Raw genomic sequence first — 24,589 nt, 5'->3', positions numbered from 1 at the left:
AATCCCATCAGCCCTGACCATTGGCCATGCTGGCCAGGACTGATGGGAAATGTCTAGCAACATATGGAGGGCCAGAGGTTTCACATTCCTAGTGCATAGGATTGCAGCCTAATATTGATTTTGTATCGAATAAATACAACTTGCAGCATCCAATTGATGCTCTGGTGCTCACTACTGTACCCTGTTTAATTGTTTATCCCCTTAACTTGCATTGCAAGGCAAGCTTTTACATTTTGTAGTGCATTTAGTTATACCTTGGTAGAAACAGAAATGCAGAACAGAAAAACAACAGCAGCTGTAACCTAGTTAAGAACTGAATGATCACATTCCAAATGCTTCCTGTTGCTTAGCTCAAAGGCTCATTTCCAAAGCAGCTGCACAGCAGGATACTTAAAAAAGAAAACTTTCCCCTTAACTGGCCTATGTCCAAAGGCAAAGAAGAAAAAGAAGGAGGGATTCATCATACTTAGTCATCAGTGGCAACTAGTTCTTTCTACACTGCATTGTTAGGAAGGCAGGTAGGTGCAAACCTTGTCTGCCGTTCAACTGCTGGTCCACACAAGGAAGGGGACTCTGGCAATATCGTTTCCCGGAAACAGTTCACCTAAGGAGTGGAACTGCAGCAATACGAGGAACCATGTGAAGGAGGCAAGGCAAGGCCTGCAAGGATGGCCCAGTATAACCAATCTGGTGTTCCTGCTGGTGGTACACCTGTGCAGCCCCAACCTCAGCAACTGCCTCGCTCCTCCTGGTAAGCTGTAGTGAGTGACTCCACTGGTGGGAGGCTATTGTTGCAGCTCTGCTTTGCTGGGTGAGCCGCTCCTGCCATTCTCTGCATCCTCCCCCTCTTCCTGGTCCTGTTTCTCCTCATCCTTGTTTCTACTGCCTGATCACCTGCCCTTTCTAAATCAGTGTCAATAGTGAGGAGACGGGAGAAGCATCCTGCACTTGCCTTGCATTCTCCCCCTGGACAGCTGTGTGAATTGGGAGAAGGCAAAAGAACGAGCAGCAAAGTCGCTGCGTAAGGTGGGACCCATTCATAGCTCCTTTGCCCAAGGCCTCCCAAAACCTGGAACCTGCATTGCAAAATGCTAGCAACAAACCAACCACAACTCCAGAGCTGCCACCTTTCTACCCCTTATTCTATGGAAGAAGCTCTGTGTCCACTGCATGCCAGCCTCTCTGTTTACTCATGAAGCGCAGTATACAAAATACTCATTTATTATTTACTGAAATGTATCCAAGCAGTCTTTTGTATAAAATAACAAGGTGCTTTACGAAGTTAGTCAAATACCTTTGATGCCTGGGAATCCTGGAAAACCAGGTTCACCTCTAGGACCTTGATAGCCAGGGATGCCTTCAATTCCCTGTAAGTCAGACAACAAGATGAGAAAAATAATCTTGTTTCAGTAACTATACACAAGCTAGACTTGCTTGTTGGTTTTCAGCAGTTTCTGTGAGCAGGGAGAGGATGGAGGCAGACAACAGTCTGGCTGCAGGGCATTTGCAGGGGAGAATTTGGCAAGTTCGTGAGTTGGTATACAAATCTTTCTCTCACTTGCTGATATCCCCTGTAAGTGAGGGAACAGATTTCTGTAACAGACTTCTATTATCTCTAGCACCACCCAAATTCTTACTGTTCCTGGAAAGACAGTGTTGCTACAAGATTCTCCTGCTGTTAGAAAGAAACACTGTTGGCAAAATCAGTAACGATTTTGAGTGGTCTGCTATTTCCCCAGTTATTTAGTAAGGCAAATATAGCTGAATTTCAGTCAACAGCAGATTAGCCAAGAGGCAGATTTCTGAATAAGTCTCAAAAGTTGCAGCATTAGAGTGACTAGACTTAATGAGAGGAGAGCTTCTTTTACTGAAGTTCTCAGAGTTAAATGGTGCTTTCTAGGATAAGTGTGAAAGACTGCAAACTAGATATTCCCCTAATTGTTGATAAATATCCTGGCATTGATAAAATAAAGCACAATATCTCATTACTGAGATATGAATTTGTTTAAATGCACCAATAGCTGTATGATATAAAAATAAGTGAAATCTCCTAGGTGCCTACACACTGATGCTCACATCTCATTTTTCTATTTTGTAGTAATTTTGTTTTGGTTTCTTTGCTAAAATGTGTTGCAGCCTACAACCAAAGGTTAAAATAGTGAGTGGATAATTAAATATAATTATTTCACTTACTGCTGGCCCAGGTACACCAACGTCACCTCTAGTTCCTGGCGGGCCTGGTAAGCCATCATTTCCTCGAACACCTTTATTTCCTTTAATACTATAGCCAGGGAGTCCAGCAGGTCCTGGAATACCAGGGACACCTATATCGTTTTAAAAAGGAGATAGTTTTATAATACATACAACAGGAAAATGTTTTTATGCCAGGAATTGTGTGGAATTCAGAGAGGCACAACCTACATTATAACTGAAAGTGAGACAGCCTAACTTGTTAAGTATTATCTCACAGTCTCTATTTTACTTGTGTTAGGTATGATAAAATAACAGTTCCTACCTGGTTTTCCATCAGGACCAGGGGGGCCTCTGTTTCCTTTTTGGCCATCAATTATTGCACCTGGTTTCCCGGGAAGTCCTGGTTTTCCAAGTAAGCCTGGAGGTCCAATTGGTCCCTGGTCTCCCATACTACCTTTAATACCTGGTGGCCCTGGTATACCAGGCACCCCAATGTCTCCTTTGACACCTATGCAGTATTTAAACAACCATTAGGTACAGGTTAGTCAACTTTAATATACCGGTACTTTTAAAGAGGCATGATACATTTTAGGTGCATGGCAACCAAAATCAAAAAGCAAAAGACAAGTAACATTTTGAAGTAAACTGGTTTACTCTGAACTTAAGCAGACAGAATTAAGCTCGTTTTAAGACTTACAGTTCTGACTTTCATTCCCCCCCCCCAAAAAAAACCCACACACAACAATTTAATTTTACCTTTAGGACCAGGAATGCCTGGAGGACCAGGAATTTGCTGTCCTGGAGAACCTGTATTCATAATTGTTTTCATTACAAATGCAGAACAAAAATACAATACAATACATTGCAATAACAAGAAGAGAAACATAGCTGAATGCAATACTGAAAGTCCTTATTTCTAGGATTCACAAACATTTATCTATCCAGTAACAAAGTATTTGCACATATTTGCCTGGACCATTACTGCATTACACATTCTAGCTGATATTAACCAATGTATTGCTAGTTCTAGGTCTTTTTCAGGATTCCTCCTTTCAAATACTCCAAAAGTGCAGCTTTAGAAGCAAATGGAATGTCAGGCTCAGTTATCTTCCCCAATATTTTCCTCTTAACAAACCCGAATAACTGAAAAAGATCTGTACCTAGCAGCTGACATCTCCAGTTATTATCATCCAAATCACTCCTATTTGTGTGTTGTTGTTGTTTTTAAAGAATCAAAACTGAAACTTTTAGTAATTATCAAACTACTTTGAAAACTTGATCAATACATTGCTTATTTTTAATCTGCAATAAAAGCAACAAAAAGTTAAAAATGTGAGTGCTTTTCAACAGTATAAATTTTGACATGGCATGAATTCCGTAATGACTCCCCAAAATATCATAACATATTGAAACAGAATGAACATTATTAATGGGATACCTTGTGCTCCCTTCTCTCCTGGGGGTCCAGGGATACCATCCTGTCCTTGGCTACCCTTCTCACCAGGTGGTCCATCATCACCCAGTAACCCAGGTGAACCTGAGGATGATGTTGAAAATTTAGCCTTGATGAAAAAATATTATACACTTTATTTGTTAATTTGTGGTTGATGGTTTTATTATTCTTAATATGTGATTGTACCAGAAATGCTTCTTATAGTTGATATCAATGGATAAGTTAGAATGACAATTTACTTTATAATAATTTTAAAAGTTACAATATTATCAATTAATTACATTGTCATATTAGGTTTTGAAATGATCTAATATTGGTGCATCATTGTAGTGATGTGTTGATCATTCACATATTATTCATTACTTAAATGTGCATGCCACTCTTAGGTCCAAAGCAGCTCACAACACAATGAAAAGAATGGGAAAGCTCGTATTTTCTATTGTGAGCAGGAGAGAGAGCCAGTGTGGTGTAGTGGTTAAGAGTCACGTAATCTGGGGAACCGGGTTCGCGTCTCTGCTCCTCCACATGCAGCTGCTGGGTGACCTTGGGCCAGTCACACTTCTTTGAAGTCTCTCAGCCCCACTCACCTCACAGAGTGTTTGTTGTGGGGGAGGAAGGGAAAGGAGAATGTTAGCCGCTTTGAGACTCCTTAAAGGGAGTGAAAGGCGGGATATCAAATCCAAACTCTAATGAAAGGCTTTTGTTGGAGCACTTCATGGTATAGGATAAAGCTGCCAGGAACTGTGCTTTCCTATTGCACAGTAATCCACCCACATTTCCCATGGCACCAGTGGAAGATAGGTGATCAGCAACTGTGGTTGCTCCTGTGCCTCCTTGATGTTGGTATCACCTGCCATTCTATCAAGAGAGCCAGTGTGGTGTAGTGGTTAAGAGTGGTAGACTTGTAATCTGGTGAACCAGGTTCGCGTCTCCGCTCCTCCACATGCAGCTGCTGGGTGACCTTGGGCCAGTCACACTTCTTTGAAGTCTCTCAGCCCCACTCACCTCACAGAGTGTTTGTTGTGGGGGAGGAAGGGAAAGGAGAATATTAGCCGCTTTGAGACTCCTTAAGGGGAGTGAAAGGCAGGATATCAAATCCAAACTCTTCTCTTCTTCAAGATGAAGGAGAGGCGTAGGCAATAGGAAGTAGGAAGGAGCAACTGCTCACCCACCCTTTCCCTCTGGTCAGTATTGAGGATTGTGTCCAGAGAGAAAACCTACATGACATATAATCCACCAAGCGAAATGTTATCAGTGAAATATGGTGGCTCAGCAGCAATTTGGCAAACCTCCTAGTTTGACAGTTTGTCTAGCACTGCAAAAAGAGAGTGGATGGGTATGAGTATGTGTGTTTGTCTCAAGCTGCACAATACAGGGCAGATGGGCTGCATGTAAGTTTCTGGGTCACAATTTGCTGCTCTGTAGCTTAACTGTAGCAGTCAGTTTCATAGGATCACAGAGTCTGGTCATGTAGTAGCAATCCCTGCTCAGCGCAGGGCTTGTAATGCAGCAGGCAAGTGATCCCTTCTAAACAATGTAAGTAGGAAAAGACAGCTGCCTAGCTTCTGGTTAAATACCTCCTGCAAAGTAGAGCCCACCATGGAAAGTGTGTACATTGAAAAATATAGGTGAGTTCTAGAATTGGCCAGTACAAATTCTGGCCCACCAGTGGGAAACCTCAGTGGTAGAGACCAGAAGAGATGAAGCAGTTTTTCATTGAAGTATACAGAAAAAGCTATGAAAAACTAAAACATTGTGGATTGCATCCAACTTTATACTCGGAATAGAGCCACTGATATTAATGAACCTAAGTTAACTTAAATGAGTCTATTTTGAGTAGGACCAGCATTGCTTATCACCCACTGATTTTTCTTCAACAGTGAGAAAAAGAGGAAAAATAAAGACAGAAAAAGAACTAGAAATAGGCAAACAAGCAACAGACCTGGAGAGCCTCTGATGCCATTTTGTCCTGGTAATCCTTTAGAGCCTTTAATACCATTACTGCCAGTAGGTCCTGATTGTCCTGCAAATGAGAGAAAGAGAGAGAGAAGAAATGCAACTTTCATTTGTGAATGTTTGCTCTTTATACAGCTAACACAGAGACCATTGCTACATCAACTTCAGTAAAAATGCATTACTCCCAATAACAGTGCTCTCTGTACTGAACTGTGCTGTACTGAGCCCTGTTTATCTAAATGAGAAACTCAGGATTTAACAGAGCCATCAATAGAAGAAGAGTCTATTTTGGATCATTGTATTAACACACACACCACTTTGTATCTCTTTTGCACAATGGGTTTTCCTTCCCCCCTGATTTGATATTCAGTTGTGCAACCAGCTGCATGGGAAGTTATTACCTAGATCAGCTTTGTATTAAAATACCCCAAGGAGAACCTGTGCTGTATGAGTGAAACTGCATTACTGAATAATATGATTTGCATGGCATTATACTGTTTCTGTTAGCGTGCATTCACATGGAGCATCAATCACAAGCCACAAGGGCACTGTTAATGATTCCTAGGATGATTGCTACTGGTTCAAATGGCAGTTCAGGGTCAAGCAGGAATGGCATCAGTTGGCAGTGTTTGAAGTATTTCTTGTGGCACAAAATCCCTAGGCTAGCTGGTACCTTTTCCATAGAAAGAAGCTGTTTACAGTAGTTGCAGTTTTAGTTCACTTAGAAATTATATTCCACTCTTAACGCTTTGTATTGGTGCCTAAAAAAACACACTTTACCTGGAATTCCTGGTAAACCAGAGTCCCCTCTGTTTCCAGATAGTCCAGGTTCTCCAACAAGCCCTGGCCGGCCTGGTGATCCACTTTCACCTTTTCTTCCTCTTTCTCCTGGGGGACCTAGATCACCCTAGCAAGCATCAATGGGAAACAGGATCATGGTAAATAACAATCAAACCTATTAAGCACAGCCTGGACCCATGGATCTATTACTTTCTATACCTCAGGTCCTGGGTCCCCAGGAGGTCCAGATCCAGGACAGGCTGGTTCTCCTTTATCCCCTGGAATACCAAACAAGCCAGGTGGCCCTGGTATTCCTGGTGACCCAGGCAAACCAGAAGAACCTCGTTCGCCTTTAGAACCTGCAATGGCATAGACATGGCTATCAGAATAGATATTTTAGATTTTTTTAATTTCCCAAAAAGGGGGGGGGGGAAGCTACCAAACCAAGTAATGAAAATATGAAATGAGACTGAGTTATAAGCAGCTGTATTATAGTGTCACCCTTCCACAAAGACAACTTTACACACACACACACACAGAGAGAGAGAGAGAGCGAGAGAGAGAGAGACAAATGCAGGAAGAACTTGAAAAATAATGAGAAATGAGTATTTTGGCCTTAATAAAATTATTACGAGCTGTGCTGTTCCCCACAAAAACCTGTGAATCACCATTCCCCATTTATGCACACCTTGCTCCAATTCAGTCCTTACAAATGCATTAATCACTAAATTCAGCTATTTGTTTTTCAGGTGGCTATTACAGTACTATTCCCCCGATGACTATTCAGATACATGGGTAAAATCACCTGGCACTCCCATGTCCCCTCTGTCTCCTGGAGCTCCTGTCAATCCCTGTCCACCAAGAATTCCTGGAAGTCCCTTGTCTCCTTTGGAACCTGAAAGTATAATCAATTGCACATATTTTGATGCACTTCAGGATTAGATGGGATGTCATGGATCATTATCCAAAAGAAAGAACAGTGTTCTTGGTTACTCTGTTCTACACCTGCTACTTTATTGCTCCTCAAAGGGTGACTACTCCTACAGGGAATATGGCACTGCTCACATTTTCCCAAGCTGTCCGAATGTATCTCATAAACATGACATAATGAGTGTGTGGTTAGCATTTTCCTAAAATTAAGGTGCCGCTGCTACTGAGTTTCATCAAGTTTTAAAAATAAAAGATTGGGCATTCTTGAGTTTTTAACCATTTAATATTTCAAGTACGTTTCACCATGTTAACCAGCACTGGTATGAGAAGTCTCTGCAACTGTTCATTCATCTTATTCTCCATTCAACCATGAGCAAGCGCATAACCATAGATGATTATGGATGCATTATTCCTCACATAACTCTTGTATTAACTAGCTCTTGTCTTAGTTTGACAAATTACTAAAAGAAGGTTCATATTATTTTGTATATCTGATACAGTTTAATATATAAGTAAGTCCATATACCTGGTGGCCCTGGCATTCCTGGTAGTCCATCAGGACCTATGCATCCTTTCAGACCTTGCTCTCCTTTTTCTCCCTTGAGTCCCATTCTTCCAGGAAATCCTACAGCAGCAATGACATGCATTACACTGGAAGTCAGTATCACCACCACTCTCATTAAAAAAACATAACATGATAATTGTAATGGCATCAAGCTGGTTTTAGCAGTAGTAGTAACTGCTGCATATACCTTTAATTCCTCTGTCTCCTTTATCTCCGAAACTCACTTTTGACTCTGATGTTCCAGGAGAACCTTTATCACCTGGTTCACCTTTTTCACCTGAGGATCCCTTTCTTCCTTTTGGTCCTGGGAAGCCAGGAGAACCTGCAAATGAAAAACAAAACAAAACAAAACTGCTTTTATTATTTTTCTTCTCTGCAATTGCAGCACTTTGTCTATTACTTCAAAAGCTGGAAGAAACTTGGCTTGCATTTGGAAAAGCAATAGCATGACACACATTTGGCCAATAAAACATGTACTGGCCCTCTTTCACATTTACAGAAACTCATGTGGGCCATTTACAGTTTTAGCTTTGAAACGTTTTACCAAGGAGACCACGAGAAATTTAGAACTTATACTGTACATTGTCTTATCCAGAAGTCACACTAATTTTGGCCCTTTGTCCTGGCCTGTGACCGTAATAAATCAATTCATTCATTCAGCCCTTTGCCCTATAATACTCCAGCACCAACTAACAGCCAAAAATAATCCAGATTCAAATGACATGCAAATCATATGACCACAAAGCATTGCTAAGCATTGACCTATTAGTCTAGTTAGGAGCAGGATCCATGCTTCTTCTCTGTTTGTTAGGGCTTGAAGGAGGGAATGTACTGAATGCTGCCATAAGCCTGGAAGGTCACAGGTGAAAGCAGCCAAGCAAAGGAGGCTTACAAGCGAAACGGACACAGACAGAGTCTCTCCTGGACAGGCAAAGATAGTGCAGGTTTCTTTTTTAAGCAGAGGTCAGGAAAGTAAGGACCATGGACAGTTCTCAGTGGGCCCTCCCAGACGGAATTTTTCCTCCTATTGCAGCTATGGAGGGATGCTGTCTCAGGAAAGAGCTGACAGGCTGACAATGTTTACTTATGGCTGTATAAATAATGAGAAGATAAGAGAAGTGCATTATCACTTACCCCTGCTGCCGCGGATACCTGGATTTCCAAAGACACCAGGTAGCCCGGGATTACCTACAGCGCCCATCAAGCCTATTTCTCCTCTTAGACCTGTGGGAAGTGAGCAAAACAGAATACTGTATTACACAGAGATTGTGCATTCCCTATTGCCTGTGTCAGAGTCCAGGCAAAACGAGTATTTATCTATGCATTATCTACAGACTTAATATCATGCCATCGCCTTAATTTGATAGTACCGGTCATATCTATAAAACTCCTGCGAATAAAATGGCAAGCAAGTGGTACTAATAATGTGTTACTTTCCCTTCAAGAAATACCTGGTACACCTGGTACTCCTGGCCTGCCAGGTTGTCCCTTGATGCCAGGAGTTCCTTCATCTCCTTGTGGGCCAGGTAATCCAGGCAGCCCAAATGGTCCTGGGAACCCCGGGATGTCTAATCCTGGAAAACCTGGGTCTCCTTTGGCTCCTAGAACCCCACGTTTTCCTATGATAACAGACACATTGAAATGAACATTATGTGCAAATGTTCCCTAGCCCTACACACACTCACGCCGAAGAAGGTTGCGAACTTGAGGTCAAGAACATAGGTTTGGGAGCATATTTTGTAAGAAGTAGTTTTATGGACAAGGACAATTAAGAAATATAGAGAAATGTATACAGAGGGATCCTCCAGATAACTTGCTAATTTTTCGGTGTAAAGCTTACACAGAGGTTACATTACATCTAGAGTTTATTGAGCATTTGTTGATTTGTTTGTGGGGAAGTTATATAACAATGAGCATTCATCCCAGCACAGAAGCTATACATTTTCCTGTTAATATTTTGTTCATCCCACACTTTTCAGTGCATTTCCCCATCAGTTTTACAACCTTAAAACATCAGTTTTTGTTTTAAAGTGGATTTGCTTGACAGACCACTTTAATCTACTTTAACTGTGGCAAATCTAAATATGCAGTGGAAAGTTTAATCCCTCCTGCAGAATAATTGAAGACACCCAGAGTCTATTAACAAAATACAAGTTTCTTCCATACATGATAGAAAAAGGAACCAAATTAAAAGCCACTTGAACAACGACAATGACAAAAACCCTTTCGGGTCACTTTAAAAAAGAAGAAAACGTTAATTAAAATGAATGATTGAAATGTATATACTACTATATTGAAGCAAAACCTCTAAGCAGTTTAAATTATCAATAAAAAACAAATATAATTAAAAACATTTTAAAAGGAATTTAAATTAACAGTGAAAAAGATTTAAATATACCAGTGTCTATGTGTCTGGATATTTTGTATGCCTATACTTTTTTCTGGGTTTTTAATTCAATTTCAGGTACCATCTGCCAGAGACTTATGCAGAAGATATAACCCAGAGTTAAAATATTTTAGGTCTTAATCCTAACTCCACTTACCTAGGAATAAGCCAATTGAATTAAATGGGTTTTACTATTAGGTAGTCAAGTATAGGATTGAACTTTCATTATTTTGTCCATTCCCTGTTCAACAAACCAAACCTAAACTCAATAGGATTTTATCTGAAGTATCAACAATGTTATAAATATGAATATATTCTCGAAGAGATATCATGTCCCTTTTGTAGAGAGGACCATGATTGCCTACAAGATACTTTACTAAGATATCCTATGTGAAGAAAATGAGACAGACAAGTCTGTGGTTTTGATGAGCACTGCTCCAACCCATAAATCAGTGAAGTGTGCTTCATGACTTTGCTTCAGGTGTTCAGAAGAGCAGGTGCTGGCTTAGAGTAGGGGGGGTGTGACAATATGTACTTCGTTCACTGCATGAGTCCCAATTATTTTGTGTAATACTTACCTGGGGGGCCCATTAATCCACATAGACCTGGTGGGCCTGGTAAGCCAATAAGACAGTCACCTATTTTTCCTGGAACACCCTTTTCTCCTGGAACTCCAGGGGACCCAGGTTCTCCTAAAAGATAGTATTGATAGCATTAAGGTAACTTAATATCATGTGATGAAGGGCCCCGTTTTACAATGAGGTCCTTATGCTTCCATTCTTTCCCTCCCTCTTCTCTCCCCCCCCCCCCTCTGTCACACACACTCCAGAACATACATGCATCCACTTCACACATTTAGTTTACAGGTGTGGAAAGCTGTAGCTGGAGGGGCGGCGGCACTCTAATGACCAAGTCCATTTGGTGAAAGGCACCTCAGTTTGGAGAAAAAGCAGTTTAACAGGCACCTGGTTCCTTCTCTCCCGCCCTTCCGTCAGACTAGAGACCTAAAAGTGTTCAACTTAGACTAGATATATCTGGCCTTTTCAATTGCCTAGTATGCCAGACCCATTTCTTTTAAGTATGGCTTGACTTTGGGTTTAAATCTCTGCACTTCCAGGGCAGCCACCCAATCTTCAGATAAGCCACCACTAAAGCTGTGCCTCCACCCCCCCCCCATTTCACCATGCCTCTTGTAGCAGCAAGGAAGGGATGAGAGCTGAGTGCACAGAGAGTTGGCCTCACTTCTTCAAGGATACCTTCTGTATTCTCAGGTTGCACAAACTGAACATTGCTCAAATGCAATGGAACGGAGAGATATAAGTTTCTTGAATGAAACCGCCACTGAATGAAAATTCATAATGTTTAGTTAATATATCGAGGAGGCGATCATTTTGCTCAAAATATACTCTACCTCTTGGCCCATCAGCACCATCACGACCTCGTTGACCTTGGAGGCCTGGAAGTCCTGGGAATCCTCTTTCGCCCTTCTCACCTGGCATGCCGTCTACTCCTTGTGAACCCTGTCTGCCTTGTTGTCCAGGTATAACTGGGCCCGGTTCACCCTAAAACATGGAGGAAATAAATGTCATGTCTCAAACACTGTAAGTAAAACTTAATTTTTATTTCTTAATATTCTTAGCATTTCTTAAAATTCTTAAAATCATTAATGCTCTTGCTAATTAGAAGAACCCATTAAACTCAGTGGAATTAGTTTGCAAACCAACCTTTTCTCCAGGAATTCCAGGTTTTCCAGGTAAGCCTGGTTCCCCTAATTGTCCGGGACAGCCTGGTGGCCCTGTGGATCCTGGAGACCCTTTATCTCCTACAAAGTGGAGGGGAAACAATGTTCAGTGATATAACACAGGCTCTTGAAGGTTTGCGATAAGTGGGTATGTCATTTTTTTAGGTTCTGACATTTTTCTTGCTAATTAAGTTAGGAATCTTGCAACTGTTTTTTTTTTAAATTGTTAATTTATGGTTAGATTTTGTTGTCAGCTGCCTTGAACTTTTTGAAGAAAGGTGGGATGCAAAAGTTTTGAATGAATAAATAAATGCAGCTGTTATAATATGCAAAAACTGAACATGAATTTAATTTTTTAATGCAATTTTTATTTTCTGAAAGACAACAGAACCAGAAAAAAAATCAACCAAGTAACTGGAGAGCATCAAACTAACATGTCTTGTCAGGGCAAGGATTTGTGCTTGTTCAATAGGACTTTCCCACCTCTCTTTCCACTGTGCATTCCCACTGCCCTCCCCAAATCTGCACTGGACAGTTTAAGGGATACCATAACAGGTTTAGGGATGTGTGCAAGGAGGGGAGGGCAATCCCATGGCACAAGCAGAAATCCTTGTGCTGGTGGGATATGCCACTCAGTGCTACAACTCTCTGTTCAATTTTACAACAGAGTAATGGAAGATGCTATTACAGCACCAGAAGTACAGTATGTCAAAACAAATTTGTATGCATATTACTTTTAAAGTCAAATTGTCAGCTGTCCTCCATTTTGAAAAAGCATGATATAGTTTTACTGAAGTGCTCTAATGATGATACTATATGTACACCATGGGGAGCCAACATGGAACCCTCCAAATGTTGTTTGACTACAACTCCCATTATTCTTCATCACTGGCCTTGTGGGTTGGGAGTTGGAACCCAACAGCTTACAGAATCCAACACACTGGCTACCACTGATGTCCATGATAATACGGATCTAACTGATTTTTTTCCCTCTCTCTGAAGTTCTCAAGGACTTCATAGATGATTATTTATTAAATTTCTCATTTGTTTCATTACTTCGTTTTATTCTCTCTTTTTTTCCTTCAAGAAAAGACAAATACGTTACCTTTAATGCCAGGATAGCCAGGAAATCCATTCTCTGAAAAGCCAGGGTCACCTTCTGGTCCTGGGAGGCCTGGATATCCACGTGGCCCTCTGGATCCAACACTACCTATCAAAGAATGCAAAGTAGTTCTGGCAGCAGTATCAAATGGCAAGCCACACTCTATCTAGAACAAAAACTCAGGGGGTTGAGGTGTCTTCCCTATGAACTGGGGCTAGAGAAACTAAAGTACCTGCCTGGGTTTCCCCCCCCCCCTCCATCAGGGATCTGTCTCTCTCCCCACTCCCCACTGATTGGCTCTGGTGAGTTGAGAGTTACAAGTTATACAGGAATTGTGCCTAAAGCCCTCTCTCAACAGCGGCCAACAGTGCAATTTTAACTATGTCTGCTTAGAAGGAAGTCCCACTGAGTTCAATGGGGCTTGCCTTCCCAGCTAAGGGAGGCTAGGATGCACCCTTAACCATCCATGTAAACACCCTGAATAAGGGAATTAGTCAATCCTGGCCGCTCGCCTACAAAACTAGAGCATCTTTGCTCCTTGCTGTCAAGATTTTGCTTGCTTACCTTGCTTGTTCTTTCATCCTCTTCTGCAGGTTACTACTTTGGGTAGTGGCTGCTGCTTGACTATGACAAATTGCAGCCTTTTCCCTTTTTGTGTGTGTAATATTTTAGAAGGGTCAGTTTGACAGTAGTCCAGCTTGAAAAGGTAGCTCTCACCTCTTTCTCCTTGAGGTCCAGGCCTACCATCTGGTCCTCGAAGTCCAGGAGGTCCAGGAATTGCATTTACTTTACCAGGCTCACCTTTAGGACCTTAAGAGTGCATAACAACAAGAACACAAACTAGAATATGCCAGTAGTTATTTAAAGACAGCAGCACAATGAAGTTACACAACTTCGGGGGAGGGGGGTAGCAGATTTGTAGCTCCAAAATGGCTGATAAGCGCACTGCAAGGAAACCCAGCAAATTAGCTGAGTTTTTCAGCAATCAGATGACTAACTGAGCTGCACTGAACTGCAGAAAAGTAGGTGGATATAAACCACAGTTAGCAAAATCACAACAGTAGTGTTGTCTGGAAGCCCTAGGTCCTGAAAGGACCTAACTAAAATATGCATCAGACAAGAGTGCGCTTGGATGCCACAGACATTTCTGGAGCAGGATGCAGAAATGATCCTGCTTACATTACTAAAGAATGCTCTGCAATGTTGTATTAGGAATATATATATATATATATATATATATATATATATATACAGTGGTGCCTCGCAAGACGAAATTAATCCGTTCCGTGAGGCTCTTCGTATAGCGGTTTCTTCGTCTTGCGAAGCAGGCCCATTGACAGCTTAGCGGATTAGCGCTATTAGCGGTTTAGCGGCTTTTAGCGATCAGCTGTTAAGCGGCTTATCAGCGGATCAGCTGATAAGCGGCTTAGCGGCTTAGGAAAAGGGGGGGAAAAGGGGGAAAACCCCGCAGGAACTCGCAAGACATTTTCATCTTGCGAAGCAAGCCCATAGGGAAATTCATTTTACGAAGCGCCTCCGAAATGGAAAACCCTTTTGTCTAGCGGGTTTTCCGTCTTGCGAGGCGTTCGTCTTGCGGGGCACCACTGTATGTATGTGTATATATATATATATATATATATATATATATATATATATATATGCCTTGACACCCACTGCAGCTTTTAAATCTACTATAGACACCACAGTCAAATTATTTAGTAATAACAAAAATAATATCTACCAACCTGCTTCTCCAACCAACCCAGGCAAACCAGGATTTCCCTGAGATCCCTTAGAGCCTTCCACTCCTGGTGGTCCATATCCTGGTGGTCCAGGTAGCCCTCTCTCTCCAGGAAGACCTGAGATACCAACTGGTCCTGGTGCACCTCTGTCTCCTTTTGTACCATCAGGTCCCTGATAGGAATTCAGAAAACACTGCTTAACACACACTGGAAACGCCTGCATGGTAAGTTACAGTCAGAAACAAAGGTTGGTGCCTACAGCAAAGACCCTGGATGAATATAGATTTTTTGCATATGCACTGCTAGAAACATGATGGAGTCTGCACTTGCCACCATGATTCAGCAATGGCACTCAAAGCATAAATAAGTAACATAACAATTTTATTTTGATCACCACAGGCCATTCCTAAGGCCAGATTCAACTACTGAGTCCCACTAATGGAAGTCTGTGCAAGGACTTCCATGAGCGCAATAGGGCTTTTCCTCCCCCAAATCTGGCTCTGTGGGGTCAGGAGAACAGTGGGGGGGGGGATTGTTTCATCTGGCAAATGGGAAGGCTGGAAGGACTGCCATAGGACTACACTGAATCCTTCCACACACTTTAAAGAGGATATTCAGCTAAATCCAAAAGGGAAATTGGTGAACACTACAGATTTGTGCTGCATATAGGCTGCAGTCATGCACATTTCCACACGACTTTTTCAGATGTTGTAATAGAATTAGGCACACAACAAAAATTAATATATGTGCATGTACCTTGATGAATGTCTTCAGATATGTTTGCCTTATTTATTTTTCAATGGATTGAAAGCAATGCAAAAATTAGTATGATTGCGTTAGATGTGAAAGTAGCAGGTACTAACTGGTTCTCCCACAGAGCCTCTTGAGCCTTTCAGTCCAGGTTTCCCAGGTAACCCGTCTGCACCATTTTCTCCTGAGCTTCCTCTTGGTCCTGGTTCTCCTCTGTCTCCTTTTGGGCCTTCTGGTTCTGCATACCCTGGCTCACCTTTCAATCCTTTAAGGCCTTGGTTTCCTGGAAGACCTGGAAGTCCCTGGGTCACATGTTGTTAATAAAATATGACAGGAACTGTAACGTTGAATCTATATAAATGCTATGAAAGGTACAGTAAAATCAACACACTAAGGCATTGTGGTGAAATGATTCTGTGTGCGAAGAGATTTTTCCCATTGTCAGCTACTGCAGGTGAAAGCATCCATATCCTCCAATGGGTAGAGGCCTTTTTATGATGGAAACTACAAAGGGCTCTACATATAAACCAACTCTAAAAACAATTTAACATGAACCGTACCTGAATGCCAGGAGGCCCCTGAATCCCAGGGGTTCCTTGGGATCCTTTAGGCCCCAATGCTCCTTCTATACCTGTAATGGCGGAAACAGTGATTTAGAGAGAACTGGAAGGTTGAAGTAATTGTTGCTGGCATCCATCTCTTGAGAGAGAGACAATGGAGTGTGCCTCCGGAGGTGAAGTCAAACTGATGCATTAGCAGCACTGAAATGACCTTTCCAGGATGCAAGCCTGGGCAGTGTTTATGGAGGTCCTGGGATGCCCACAAGACAAGACCCCTCTTCTCAGCCTCACAGAGCAATACGCTTGGTGCCAGCTTGGCTGCAGGAGTTGCCAGGAGGTGTACAAAGCACCATCCAACCATCTTAGGGACTCCACTCTGGATTTGTGCAGGGTTTAAAGGTAAAGGTCCAGTTGGGTCCAGTCGCGGACGACTCTGGGGTTGTGGAGCTCCTCTCGCTTTACTGGCCGAGGGAGCCGGTGTACAGCTTCTGAGTCATGTGGCCAGCATGACTAAGCCACTTCTGGTGAAGCCAGAGCAGCACACGGAAACTCCATTTACCTTCCCGCCAGAGCAGTATCTATTTATCTACTTGCACTGCATGCTTTCGAACTGGAGCAGACATTTAGGACCATAGTTTTCCTTCCCTTATAGATGGGCCCCCTTCCCAGGTTGACAAACTCCACCTGCTCCTAAGTAACTGGCCATATACTACTACAGAAATAACCAGACTGACATTGAAAGCAAGAGTGCCTCTTCCGATATCAGCCAGCCCAAATCCTGAAATCAGGAGAAGGCTGTCTGTGCTCCTGCCAATGTCTGTAGTTCACTGCATAGGAACCCCGAGTAGGTCCTTCTCTATAGCACAGAAGTAGCTGGCAAGGTGTGGGGGATGCCACAGAGCTGCCCTCCCAACACTAGCACTGCAGGCGCTTACTTGCATGGGGTGGAGACAGGTTAGCTTTCCCTGAGCAGAATATTAAACAATAATATCCTAAGGGAGATGACTCATAGTTTAATGATAAGTAGAATACAAGTTGGAACCTACAACAAAATGTTGTAGTACAGGGTTTCAGCCAGCCATGACCTCATCTAAGATACTCCATTCCAGACGCACCTTTTTTCCTCACTAGTGCATTAAACTTTTATTATACAAAGCCAGTGTGCAGCTGTTTGCTGGTGTCCTGGAGTTGCGTTTTTTACAATCCTGTTGACACCAGCTGTGCCCTTTAGCACTACGGGCACTCTATAGGGCACTCTGGCAGCAGGGTGATGGATCAAAAGGGACATATTTATCCTAATAATTTCTAAAACCTCCCTTCTTAAAGTATATAAGCAAAACCATGTTACTAATTTATGATCTACATCAGAATGGCTGAGGTAAAATGTTCTATAAACTGGAATATACTGCCAGTTGGAGATTTTTCACCCTCTTCTACCCCTTTCCCTGAACTCTTGGTATATTTTAGCAAGTCTCAAGCATTGTCAAATTCTTTTACCTTTAACTCCTTGTTCACCCTGTGCTCCAGGAACACCAGGGAGGCCAGGTGGCCCTGTCAAAAAGGTGCACTGGTCACATGGGCCTGCTTCTTCACCTGCAGTAAAATTATTCCTCTGTTAAAGGTGACATTGCTATGTCAAAAACACATGTGCCCTACAGCACTGTATGTATTTATCAGCAATGATGACTATTTATTAAGTTTCTCTACTGCTCTTCATTCAAAGATCACAAGGTGATTTACAATGTATACAAACACAAAGATAGGATGAGAAAGAGTGTAATCATGTTTGTGCATCTAATTCCCCTGAGCTTTCCATATTTAGCAATATGGTTAAGCCTAGGAGCAGATAGTGAGGCACATTTCCCCAGTAAAGAATATTTGTCCTTAAAATGATAAATATTAGTGTTACTGGGCAAGCCTTTAGTCAACAGTGAGAAAGAGAGTGCCCACAGAGATCACACTTTATATCTCTCTCTGATTTTTATCCTACTGTTCCTTCAAGAGCTCAGTCTAGCTTAGGGGATCCGTAGTTTATCCTCACAGCAACCCAACAGTGTCTCAAGGTCACTCAGTTAGAATCAAGGCTGACTGGGGAACTGAATCCATGTCTCCCCAGTCTAAGTCCAACACTGACTGTCACACATGCTCATATAAATATTGGCATTTGGTACAGGGTAAAATCCTCATTATTGTTTGGAAGGAGAGAGAGGAAGCCAATCTACTCTGGGCCAGTTTGGTTGCCTTTATGAGCTCAGAATGAAAAGCAGAATCGGGTCTAATTGCCCTTAGCATGATGAAAAGGAACTGAGTATATTCTATGCCTAAGTAGTCTTGACAGAGTCTAATAATCATTATAGTTAAGATTTCTGTTCACCACCATGCTGTCCTCAAATTATTAAGATTGGAAATGTATTTGCAAGTAATACTACTGACCTTTTGCTCCACTATCTCCTGAAAGGCCTGGAGGTCCAATGCATCCTGGGGTTCCTGGGGGTCCCAGTGGGCCTCTTTCAAAAGTTATTATACCTGTTTATGGGTGAGAACGACAAAAAATATTCATGCATTGCTCACAAATATCTTGATAGCCTCTGTTATAGGCCATTTAGGGTGTTCTAAGGACCTCAGATTTAAGGTGAACTTATATTATGGTGTTGACAACATGGAAGAAACACAGGCTACATGCATTCAAGTCATAGCAAAGAACAAAACACTGGAAAATGTTGATATTTGCTAGTTATTCTTACCACTTTGGGAAGTCAATGGGGAATGTCTAATAATTGTGGCATTTATTGGTCAACCTACAAAATACCTTTGGTTAACTAATGAGCATATTTATTTAATTTGTTAATCAGGGCAGGCCACAATAATATAGAAATTATATTTCGGAAACCAGTATCAAACCATGGTTTAAGATCCTGCCTTGTTCTGAAGCTGGGAACCATAGTTTCTCAGTTAAGGTGAAACAGGAAACGATGACTAATTAGATACTTTCACACTGCATATTAAGTTGAGATATGGTTATCTGAACTTAGCCAGTCTCTCACTCCAAAGCTATTGGAATAGGAATCAATGAATTTATATACTAGATTTAATCCAGTTTCTATCATTTGCAAAGCCATCATACTTTCTCTACTTTAATATTTCTGCTTTCCTTTGCAAGGATGGTTGCAACAGTAGTGGCTGCTTTTAGCCATAAGAAGTTCAGTTGGATAGTCCATTAATTCCAGAGTTGCACTAATATGCCATGAAAACATTCTGGCTACATACAAATAATGATCATCTTGCTCTACCTGGTGGTCCTGAAAGACCTGGTGATCCTGCTGGGCCAGGTCTTCCTTGCAATCCAGGAAGTCCTGGAGGTCCAATAGCATTCATGCCAGGTTGTCCTCTATCTCCTTTACTTCCTTTGAGGCCTGGAGAGCCTGTTAGACCTCTTGGACCAGGTCTCAAAACACCTAATGCAAGAGTTAAAAGTATTACTTCCATTTCTATGTTTTCTGTACCAGTGCTTGTAGCCTTTTCAGAGGATTTAATTTCATGTTGTTGTTTTTTAAAATATCCCAGAATTCCTTCATATATCTGAAACACACAATATTTATTGGTCTTACCTGGCCTTCCAGTGGCACCTGGGGGACCTCGTGGTCCTGCAAGAACAGTATATTCATCACAAATCTATATTATGCCGGCCAGCCAAATATGTACTGGCTACCCATCTGCTATTGAACCAGGTTCAAGGTCCTTATAAACATTTACATTATACCCCCAGATCAATCACAGAAATCATCACAGGAGTGTTGCTGGCACCCTCCTGAATTGGTGAAGCGCATTTGACATCAACATAAACATGAGCATTAAGTGTCATTGGCCCAGCCCTGTGGAGTGCTCTTCCAACAGAGATTCAGCATGGGCCTTTAAATGTTTGCTGAAAACATGTCTTTGCTGCCAGGTTTGTAATGATGCATGCCAATCTGAACTTTTGTCTATGGTTTATTTCTGTAGTGTCTATCATGGCATGAGAAAAGTTGGCATCATTTCATACAAAAAGACACCTCCCCCCACTCCTGGTCTTAGTACTTATGCCAAATGTTTCCTGGAAGACATTGGAAAGTTCCTGAAGTTTTAATAACTAATGTAAAGATCGGCACATTAATCTAGTGTTACCAATAAACTTTAATTATCACCCCCTGTAAGGCTTCCACATAAACAATAGAATCATCATATAAAGATAAACTTAGGACTCATGAAACAAACACGCTGGGAGGACAAGCCTTTTCTATGGTGGTTCCTCATTTGTGGAATGTTCTCCCCAGGGAGGCTCACCTGGCACCTTCATTACATACCTTTAGGCGACAGGCAGAAACGCTTCTCTTCAACCAGGCATTTGGCTGATTAACATTTCACGGCTTTTTGAATATGTTTGTGGGGGTTATTGGTTTGTTTTTGTTCTATTATTTATGTTGTATTCTCACTTTCAAATTTTCTGTTGTGAACCACCCAGGGATCTTTAGATGAAAGGTAATATACAAATCTAATAAATAAATGATGATAATAATAATAATAATAATAATAATAATAATAATGATGATGATGATGGGTGGGAGTTTCTTAAAGGTGAAATATTGTAGGGTGGTGGACTCTTCTTCCCTGGAAGTTTTTAAGGCGATGTTGGATGGCCATCTGTCACGGATGCTTTAGTTGAGATATCTGCATTGCAAGGGATGGGACTAGATGACCCTCAGGAACCCTCACAACCCTACAATTCTATGATTCTATGTCTTTTCAAAACAAAACATCATTGAGTTCAATGGGGCTTACTCACAGGTATGCAGGCTTAGCCTAATAATGTATACTGAGACCAACAGGCATTTTATAGCCTGAACTCTACTCTCCTTGAGGTCAAGTAGACCTCATATTCAGTCCCAAGGTATTTTAATCTCATAGGGCTAGACTGTTAACACTGAAGAGGCAGTGAAATCCCAACGGCCTCTTTCTCATCCTCACTTGCTACCCAGAAGCCAATGGTGTGATGTAGTTTTCACATGTCAATATGCTTCATCTGAGTGTACTGGTAGTATAGAAAGCTCCTGGTATGTTATTTAAACCTTTGATGCTCTCTTACCGGGTGCTCCAAACTGGCCTTTGAGTCCTGGGAGTCCTGGATAGCCCTGGTTTCCTTTTTCACCTGGCAATTCATCATAATACTCTGTCTTAAATAAAAAGAGGGAACAGACAGACAAAAAAGGAGAGAAAAATAGTAATAATGAAGAGAAAGGCATGGCTGCATATAATATGAATGTGGCACATTTGTGTAATGACTTGGTTTTCCTAAAATCGTAAGCTGAATTCTATTTTTTTAAAACCAGGGCTCCTTTGGTGATGTGATTCCTATGTGAAGCTAAACACAGGCCACTATTAAAAACAATTTAGCTACACATATCCTGAAGCAGGCATCTGACACTGATCAGCATGTTAAAACTAGGCACTGTCTATTAATTTTATGATATTAAAATGAAATATAAAGACAAATGGAATTTGCACTTACTGGACCCCGAATTCCTTTGCTGCCGATTTCACCTTTCTGTCCCTATATTAGAAAACAGAAAGAAATATAAGAAACATGTTAATTTCTCAAATCCAATGGAATTCTGAAACCTATTGACTACGTTGGATATAGATTAGTGGCCACTTGGTCTACATGTTAAAAACAGTTAGCAAGTGATCTAGAAAGTTCATTTTTAAAAAGATTAAAATATCTAAAATTTTCTGGTTTGATTATTCTTTTGCCTAGGTTAGAGCCGAGCATCCTGTGACCCTTCAGATGTTGCTGGATTCAAACTCCCATTAGCCCCAGTCAGCATGGCCAATGGTTAGGTTTGATAGGAGTTGTAGTTCAGAAATATCAGGAGGGTCAAAGTTTATCTGTCCTTATTCTAGGTATGTAACCATTGACTAGGGGTCAACAATGTCTTCCATGATGCAAGTCTGGTCAGATATTCATGGGTTTTTTTTAGTATCCCCACCATGCTTCAGTGAACTAAACCCTGCAAAGACTTACCTATTGTCCACTTGAGATTGGTCCATTAGAGCAAATGGGGTGTTGCCCCACCAATCTCAACTTGTCCCCAATGAGCTCCCACCTGCCTGCCTTCTTACAACCAGTCTAAGGAGTGGCACTGGCTATTACCTCCCTCCTTCTTTAGCTCATCATTGCCATGGTAGAACTCAGCAGGAAAGAGAGTGGGGCAAAAGAATTAGTTGCCTCTGCCTGTCATTGGCTCTGGCTCCACCTACTGTTGACCTCTCTTCCTTCTGCCCTACCATCAGCTACTACTATCAGTAATCAAACCCTGTAACGACATTCTTACGACCCTTTGTCCTATCAGAGTACTTGCTATTTATGAACTTCAAAATGAATGAAGAATCCATTTGTAAGCCAAGAACAGAATGTACCAGCAGAGTTATGACTCATTCATAGTCTGCTGGTTTTTTACTTATGTTTTAAGTGGCCTTGAGCTTCAGAGAGATGGTATAGAAATACCCTAAAATAAAATATAAAAAACTGTTGCTTTAGAAACTTGGTGTTCATTAAAAATTGTATTTCACTTTTGCTGAATTGGTAATATACTTTTAATTCCAAGTTTTAGGAATTGATAAGGGAAGCAAAACGCAGCAGACAAAAATGAAAACAAGAGCTTTTACCTTGGGACCAACTTTCCCAGGTCTTCCTGGTAAACCCTGTTCTCCTTTTTCTCCCTGCAGGAAATTAAATTATACATAAAGGCTGGATCTAGACATGTCAAAGAAGCGATTCGGTTAAACTCGTCGTAAACTCATACAGGGAAACCCGGTAGGGAAAGATGGGGCTCCACAGCGCCATCTGGTGTCACAGTGTTATATCACATACACAACACATATCAAATGCTTTTTCTTTACCAATCTAGCTGCGTCCAAAGACACAGTTCATTCCAGCACCAATATACATTTAGAGCAACCTTTGTGCCCAAAGCTGCATGAAGATTCAGGTTCTGGTCTGTGTCCCTCTTCCATGAACTGACCACTCAAAATCACTGGATCAATATAGGACTGGGGTGGGAAACCTGTGGCCGTCAAGTTGTTTTTGAACTCCAACTCCCAGTGGTTGGGGATGACGGGAGTTGTAGTCCAACAATACCTGGAGGGCCCCTGTTTTCCTACCCTGTTATAGGAGGTTTCTGGTGACACATTAAAGTTTGTGCAGGAGTAGCTCTTCAGCCATTCTGCCCTTTACTCTGCTCTTCTCCAGAAGCTATCCAATTCCTGTATTGATCCACCTTAATGATGCTCGAGAGTAAGATACAGAGTACCATTTATTTTGCCAATAGACAATAGCCTACATCCTGTCCAGTCCAGACCATGACCACTAATGTACATTGACACAAAACATTTTAAAAAATTATTTGTTACCAGCAAACCAGGTGGACCAGGAGTTCCATCCTTTCCAGGTCTACCCTAATTAAACAAACAAACAAACAAACAAACAAACAGACCACTTTTTAATACTTTGTTGTTGTTAAACAAAATATACTATTATTATTATTTTCCTACGTACAATATATGATTCTAATAAAACGTGGTTTAACAAAGCTGGATATGTGGAACTAAAGATCCAATGGACTCAGGCTGTATTTGTATTAATCATTTCCTCAACCACAGTATGGGTCTGATAACCATAAAATGTATTTTCAGACTATAACTGTAGTGTTAACCTTTCTAGACGACAAAAGAAATATCTGTAACACTAGGTAGTTTTCAAAAAATAATAATAATCTATCAATTGCAAAAGGGGGGGGGGTTTACAAACCTGAGGTCCTGCCTCTCCTGGATCTCCTTTTACACTTCGAAAATCTCCAGGTGAGCCCTAAAACACAGATCTACCAATCAACACACATCCTTTAGATTTATGTTGCTACACTGAATGCACAACTCATATTGTTTTATATTTTTAGCAGGCCAGTGCAGAGTTTGTCTGAGGCCCAGTGAGGGAGTCCCTGGTCAGCTGTTTGGCCCAGGGTGTTCTTGGCATGGCAGTGTCAGTCTGGAAGGCCACTGGCACCGCTACCCCCCAGGGCTTCTTAGCCCTCTGAGGTCCAGGGCAAGTGTACCCAGCTGCCCTCCCTTTCTGATTTTTAACATTTATAATAATATATATTTAAAAGTAGCTATTTCCAAATTAAGGGCACCGCTTTGAAGTGTAGCTCAGAATATTTAAGGCGATGCCATCATTTCACAGCATTCTACATCCAATTTGTATTTTATTCTATGACCCTCAGGTTGAGGTCATGTAAGCAAATGTATTTATATACCGATTAAATATGTTGAACGAAGTGTACATATATATATGGTCATGTCAGCAGCTTTCAAATATATGCTATTTAAAAAAAAATGTTTTATT

At 41.4% G+C, this 24,589-nt stretch overlaps 1 protein-coding gene across 1 annotated transcript in view; it reads right to left on the bottom strand.

Annotated features, from left to right (window-relative positions):
* The window catches only part of COL4A3 (collagen type IV alpha 3 chain), an 82,674-nt gene that overhangs the window by 10,029 nt on the left and 48,056 nt on the right, over nucleotides 1-24,589 (bottom strand). The window contains exons 15-44 of the mRNA XM_079975833.1: nucleotides 23,999-24,055; nucleotides 23,602-23,646; nucleotides 22,858-22,911; nucleotides 21,701-21,742; nucleotides 21,278-21,365; nucleotides 19,767-19,802; nucleotides 19,449-19,613; nucleotides 18,592-18,684; nucleotides 17,656-17,751; nucleotides 16,159-16,229; nucleotides 15,712-15,900; nucleotides 14,852-15,020; nucleotides 13,824-13,916; nucleotides 13,110-13,214; nucleotides 11,988-12,085; nucleotides 11,675-11,825; nucleotides 10,842-10,955; nucleotides 9,329-9,496; nucleotides 9,012-9,101; nucleotides 8,065-8,199; nucleotides 7,839-7,937; nucleotides 7,188-7,277; nucleotides 6,602-6,741; nucleotides 6,383-6,509; nucleotides 5,589-5,669; nucleotides 3,632-3,730; nucleotides 2,950-3,000; nucleotides 2,516-2,701; nucleotides 2,194-2,324; nucleotides 1,295-1,367 (exon numbers count right to left, since the gene is read on the bottom strand). Coding sequence (XP_079831959.1) covers nucleotides 1,295-1,367; nucleotides 2,194-2,324; nucleotides 2,516-2,701; nucleotides 2,950-3,000; nucleotides 3,632-3,730; nucleotides 5,589-5,669; nucleotides 6,383-6,509; nucleotides 6,602-6,741; nucleotides 7,188-7,277; nucleotides 7,839-7,937; nucleotides 8,065-8,199; nucleotides 9,012-9,101; nucleotides 9,329-9,496; nucleotides 10,842-10,955; nucleotides 11,675-11,825; nucleotides 11,988-12,085; nucleotides 13,110-13,214; nucleotides 13,824-13,916; nucleotides 14,852-15,020; nucleotides 15,712-15,900; nucleotides 16,159-16,229; nucleotides 17,656-17,751; nucleotides 18,592-18,684; nucleotides 19,449-19,613; nucleotides 19,767-19,802; nucleotides 21,278-21,365; nucleotides 21,701-21,742; nucleotides 22,858-22,911; nucleotides 23,602-23,646; nucleotides 23,999-24,055 — 3,136 coding nt within the window. The remainder of the gene's footprint in view (nucleotides 1-1,294; nucleotides 1,368-2,193; nucleotides 2,325-2,515; nucleotides 2,702-2,949; nucleotides 3,001-3,631; nucleotides 3,731-5,588; nucleotides 5,670-6,382; nucleotides 6,510-6,601; nucleotides 6,742-7,187; nucleotides 7,278-7,838; nucleotides 7,938-8,064; nucleotides 8,200-9,011; nucleotides 9,102-9,328; nucleotides 9,497-10,841; nucleotides 10,956-11,674; nucleotides 11,826-11,987; nucleotides 12,086-13,109; nucleotides 13,215-13,823; nucleotides 13,917-14,851; nucleotides 15,021-15,711; nucleotides 15,901-16,158; nucleotides 16,230-17,655; nucleotides 17,752-18,591; nucleotides 18,685-19,448; nucleotides 19,614-19,766; nucleotides 19,803-21,277; nucleotides 21,366-21,700; nucleotides 21,743-22,857; nucleotides 22,912-23,601; nucleotides 23,647-23,998; nucleotides 24,056-24,589) is intronic.

Source organism: Podarcis cretensis (genome assembly GCF_951804945.1).
Source record: "Podarcis cretensis genome assembly, chromosome: 5".
Lineage (NCBI taxonomy): Eukaryota > Metazoa > Chordata > Lepidosauria > Squamata > Lacertidae > Podarcis > Podarcis cretensis.
This window is presented reverse-complemented; position numbering and strand designations above follow the sequence as displayed.